The sequence below is a fragment of the Nicotiana tomentosiformis genome, chromosome 4 (genome assembly GCF_000390325.3).
Source record: "Nicotiana tomentosiformis chromosome 4, ASM39032v3, whole genome shotgun sequence".
In the NCBI taxonomy this organism is placed as follows: domain Eukaryota; kingdom Viridiplantae; phylum Streptophyta; class Magnoliopsida; order Solanales; family Solanaceae; genus Nicotiana; species Nicotiana tomentosiformis.
Window position 1 is genome coordinate 7386577 of NC_090815.1, and position 3361 is coordinate 7389937.

At 41.4% G+C, this 3361-nt stretch overlaps 1 protein-coding gene across 1 annotated transcript; it reads right to left on the reverse strand.

The window, feature by feature from the left end:
• Window positions 1–561: 561 nt before the first annotated feature.
• LOC138909214 (uncharacterized) lies at window positions 562–1658 on the reverse strand. Its single transcript, XM_070200401.1, has 2 exons — window positions 1260–1658; window positions 562–660 (listed from the first exon to the last, which is right to left on the reverse strand). Exons 1-2 carry the CDS (start codon window positions 1656–1658, stop codon window positions 562–564), a joined length of 498 nt encoding a protein of 165 aa, XP_070056502.1.
• Window positions 1659–3361: the final 1703 nt, after the last annotated feature.

Below are 3361 nucleotides of genomic sequence, written 5' to 3' on the forward strand. Positions count from 1 at the left end.
TAACCATAAGCGTGTAGTTCAGTGTTTTGGTACCAAGTGAAGTATGCTTGACCCTCTTATCCATTATTACTACTGTTTTTACCTAATCATCAAAACGGACTCAATCCTTTAAGAAGGTTGTCACGCCATCCATCGCTGGGAAGAGCCACCCGGTTCACACAAAAACCACCTGTGGAAAGAACCGTGGCATTAAGAAAATCAAAGGCTTATTGATCACTTAAACATAAAAAGAAGCTACCAAATCAACAAAAAGTTATTAAAGTAAATAAGAAGCTAAACAACTAAGAAACAAAATAAAGAAGCTATGAAGTAACTACTGAAAGCAAAAATGAATATACAAGCCAAGAATGGGAAAACGAATATATACATCAATAGAGAGGGAGGAATATATACATAATGAAAAAGAAAATAAAGATAAAAATGGAGTATTATAGTTATTACAGGCCAATGTTAAATATCATATCAAATCAAAAATAGACCACCCCCCTGAATAAGAATAAATGTTGTCCTTAATGCTTAACAAAAATCAAAATAAGGAGGGGAAAGAGTAGAGAGGAGTCCTTATATGGTCTCGGTATCCATAACAGCATCACCTCCCTCAGGCTCCTCCAACTGGATCTCATCATCCTCTCGTCGGGGAGCAGCTGGGTTGGTGAACATCTGTAGCACCGCTTCAACAGTGTGGGTAGCGCTGTCTGGCATGGTCTATTTTTAGGTGCAGGTGAGTGCGGCCACACAATTTTTTGTGCGATCCGCACTCTTTACCTGGTCCTTCTGAAGATCTGCGGTCCGCACAAAACTAGGTGCAGCCGCAGATATTTGTGCGGATCGCACAATTTTAAGTGCAGCTACAGATTGTGAATTCTCTATAATTTCAAACGTTAGAGAGTTGCATTTTTAGGTCCCTAGTTATGCGGCCGCACATAGAATTGTGCGGCCACAAACTCCTTTCTGCTGTGGTATGCAAGATTGTGCGGTCCACACAATAAATGTGCGGTCCGCACTTTTTCAACACTTAGCCATTTGTTCGAGCACAGTTCCTGCAAAGCACACTCATTCCTGCAATTCACTTCAAAACCAGTTAGCACAAAACAGAACCTATCTAAAAAGAAGAAAAAGAGAAATAAAAAGAAACATAGGTTGCCTCCCAAGAAATGCCTGATTTAACGTCGTTGCACGACGCAGATTACCATCAATCATTTGAAATGAATTAATGTCACGACGTGGCCATCATCAACTTTTCCAAGATAATGCTTCACCCGGTGGCCATTGACTCTAAACACTTCATCATTTTTATTCTTCAATTCTAATGCACCAAAGGGTGTCACCTTCACAACCTCAAACAGACCACTCCACTTAGACTTCAACTTTTTCGGAAACATCCGTAACCGAGAATTGAACAATAACATAAGATCACATTTTTTGAACTCCTTGTTCCGGATGTACTTGTCATAGAGGTACTTCATCTTCTCTTTGTATAAGGAAGAACTTGTATATGCATGGTACCGGAATTCATCAAGCTCATTCAATTGTGCCACCCTCAGGTTAGCTACGACATACCACTCAAGATTAAGCTTCTTCAATGCCCACATAGCCTTGTGCTCAAGTTCCACCGGAAGGTGACAAGCTTTCTCGAACAACAACAGGTATGGAGACATCCCAATCGGTATTTTTTAAGCCATCTTATAAGCCCATAGAGCATCATCAAGTTTTTTCGACCAATCCGTCCGGTTGGCATTCACGGTCTTTGACAAAATACTCCTGATCTCCCGGTTGGAGACTTTCACTTGTCCGCTTGCTTGAGGATGATAGGGGGTTGAGACTTTATGAGTGACACCATACTTGGTGAGTAAGGTATTAAAAGCTTTATTGCAAAAGTACGATCCCCCATCACTTATAATGGCCCTTGGAGTGCCAAATCTTGTAAAGATATTCTTTTTCAAAAATGCCACGACACTTCGAGCTTCATTGTAGGGAAGAGCAACATCCTCAACCCACTTTTACATATATTCCACAGCTACCAAAATATAACGGTCCCATGAAATCAATCCCCCACACATCAAAAATGTCAATTTCCAAGATGGTGGTGAGGGGCATCTCTTTTTTCTTAGAAATCCCACCAGCCCTTTGATATTCATCACAACGCTTGACTAGATCACTAGCGTCCTTGTAGAGGGTTGGCCAATAGAATCCACAACTCAACACTTTTGCCACCATTCTCTCTTCACCATGGTGAGCACCATATGGTGAAGAGTGGCAAGCCTTAAGAATTTTCACTTAATCTTCCTCCGGCACACATCGTCGAATCACACCATCGGTTCAAATCCGAAAGAGATACGGTTCATCCCAATAATAGTCAAGGCAATCCCATTTAAGCTTCTTCCTTTGGTTTGAAGAGAACTCATTCGGTACAATACCACTCACAAGATAATTCGCTAAGTCGGCGAACCATGGCATCTCGGTCATTGAAATGGCTAGAAGTTGCTCGTCGGGAAGGAGTAATTAATCTCAAGGCCGTCATGTGGCCTTCATTCCTCCTCCAAGCAAGACAAGTGGTGCGCCACTTGGTTTTCACTTCCTTTGAGGTCTTGGATTTTTATATAGAACTCTTTCAATAAAATCACCCACCGTATTAACCTCGCCTTTGAATATTTTTTGATTATTAGGTACCGAAGTGCCACATGATCGGTGTGGACAATCATCTTTGTACCCATCAAGTATTGGCGAAACTTCTACATAGCAAAGACAATAGCAATGAGCTCTTTTTCGGTCACCGTGTAATTGACTTGGTCATCATTCATGATCTTACTAGCATAGTAGACCGGATGGAAGATTTTGTTGATACGTTGCCCCAAAACTGCTCTGACCGCCACATCACTTGCGTCACACATGAGCTCAAAAGGCAATCTCTAATCCGGTGCGGTGATAATAGGAGTAGTATTCAATTTGAACTTGAGCAATTCGAATACCTTCATGCAATCCTCGTTGAAATGGAATTTGGAATCCTTCTCCAAAATCTTACACAAGGGGTTCACACTTTGGAAAAATCCTTGATAAAACGGCAATAGAACCCCACATGACCCAAGAAGCTCCTCACTCCCTTCACGGATGTAGGGGTGGGAGTTTAGAAATCACCTTTATTTTAGCCTTGTCGGCCTCAATACCATTCTTTGAAATTTTGTGGCCAAGGACAATGAAGTGACACTTCTCCCAATTGAGCACCAAGTTTATCTCCTCACATCTTGCCAAGACCTTATCCAAGTTTGTCAAGCAATCATTAAAGGAATTGCCAACCAAAGAAAAATCATCCATGAAGACCTCAAAAAAATCCTCCACTATGTCGGTGAAGATAGCCATCATA

Bases quoted from the DNA above. Each gene is read 5' to 3' on its own strand.
- LOC138909214 (XM_070200401.1), bottom strand. From the start codon at position 1,658: ATGTCTCCATACCTGTTGTTGTTCGAGAAAGCTTGTCACCTTCCGGTG. The intron at 661-1,259 runs GTGAAGCATTAT...GCGGTGCTACAG, and splicing joins TTAGAGTCAATGGCCACCGG to ATGTTCACCAACCCAGCTGC.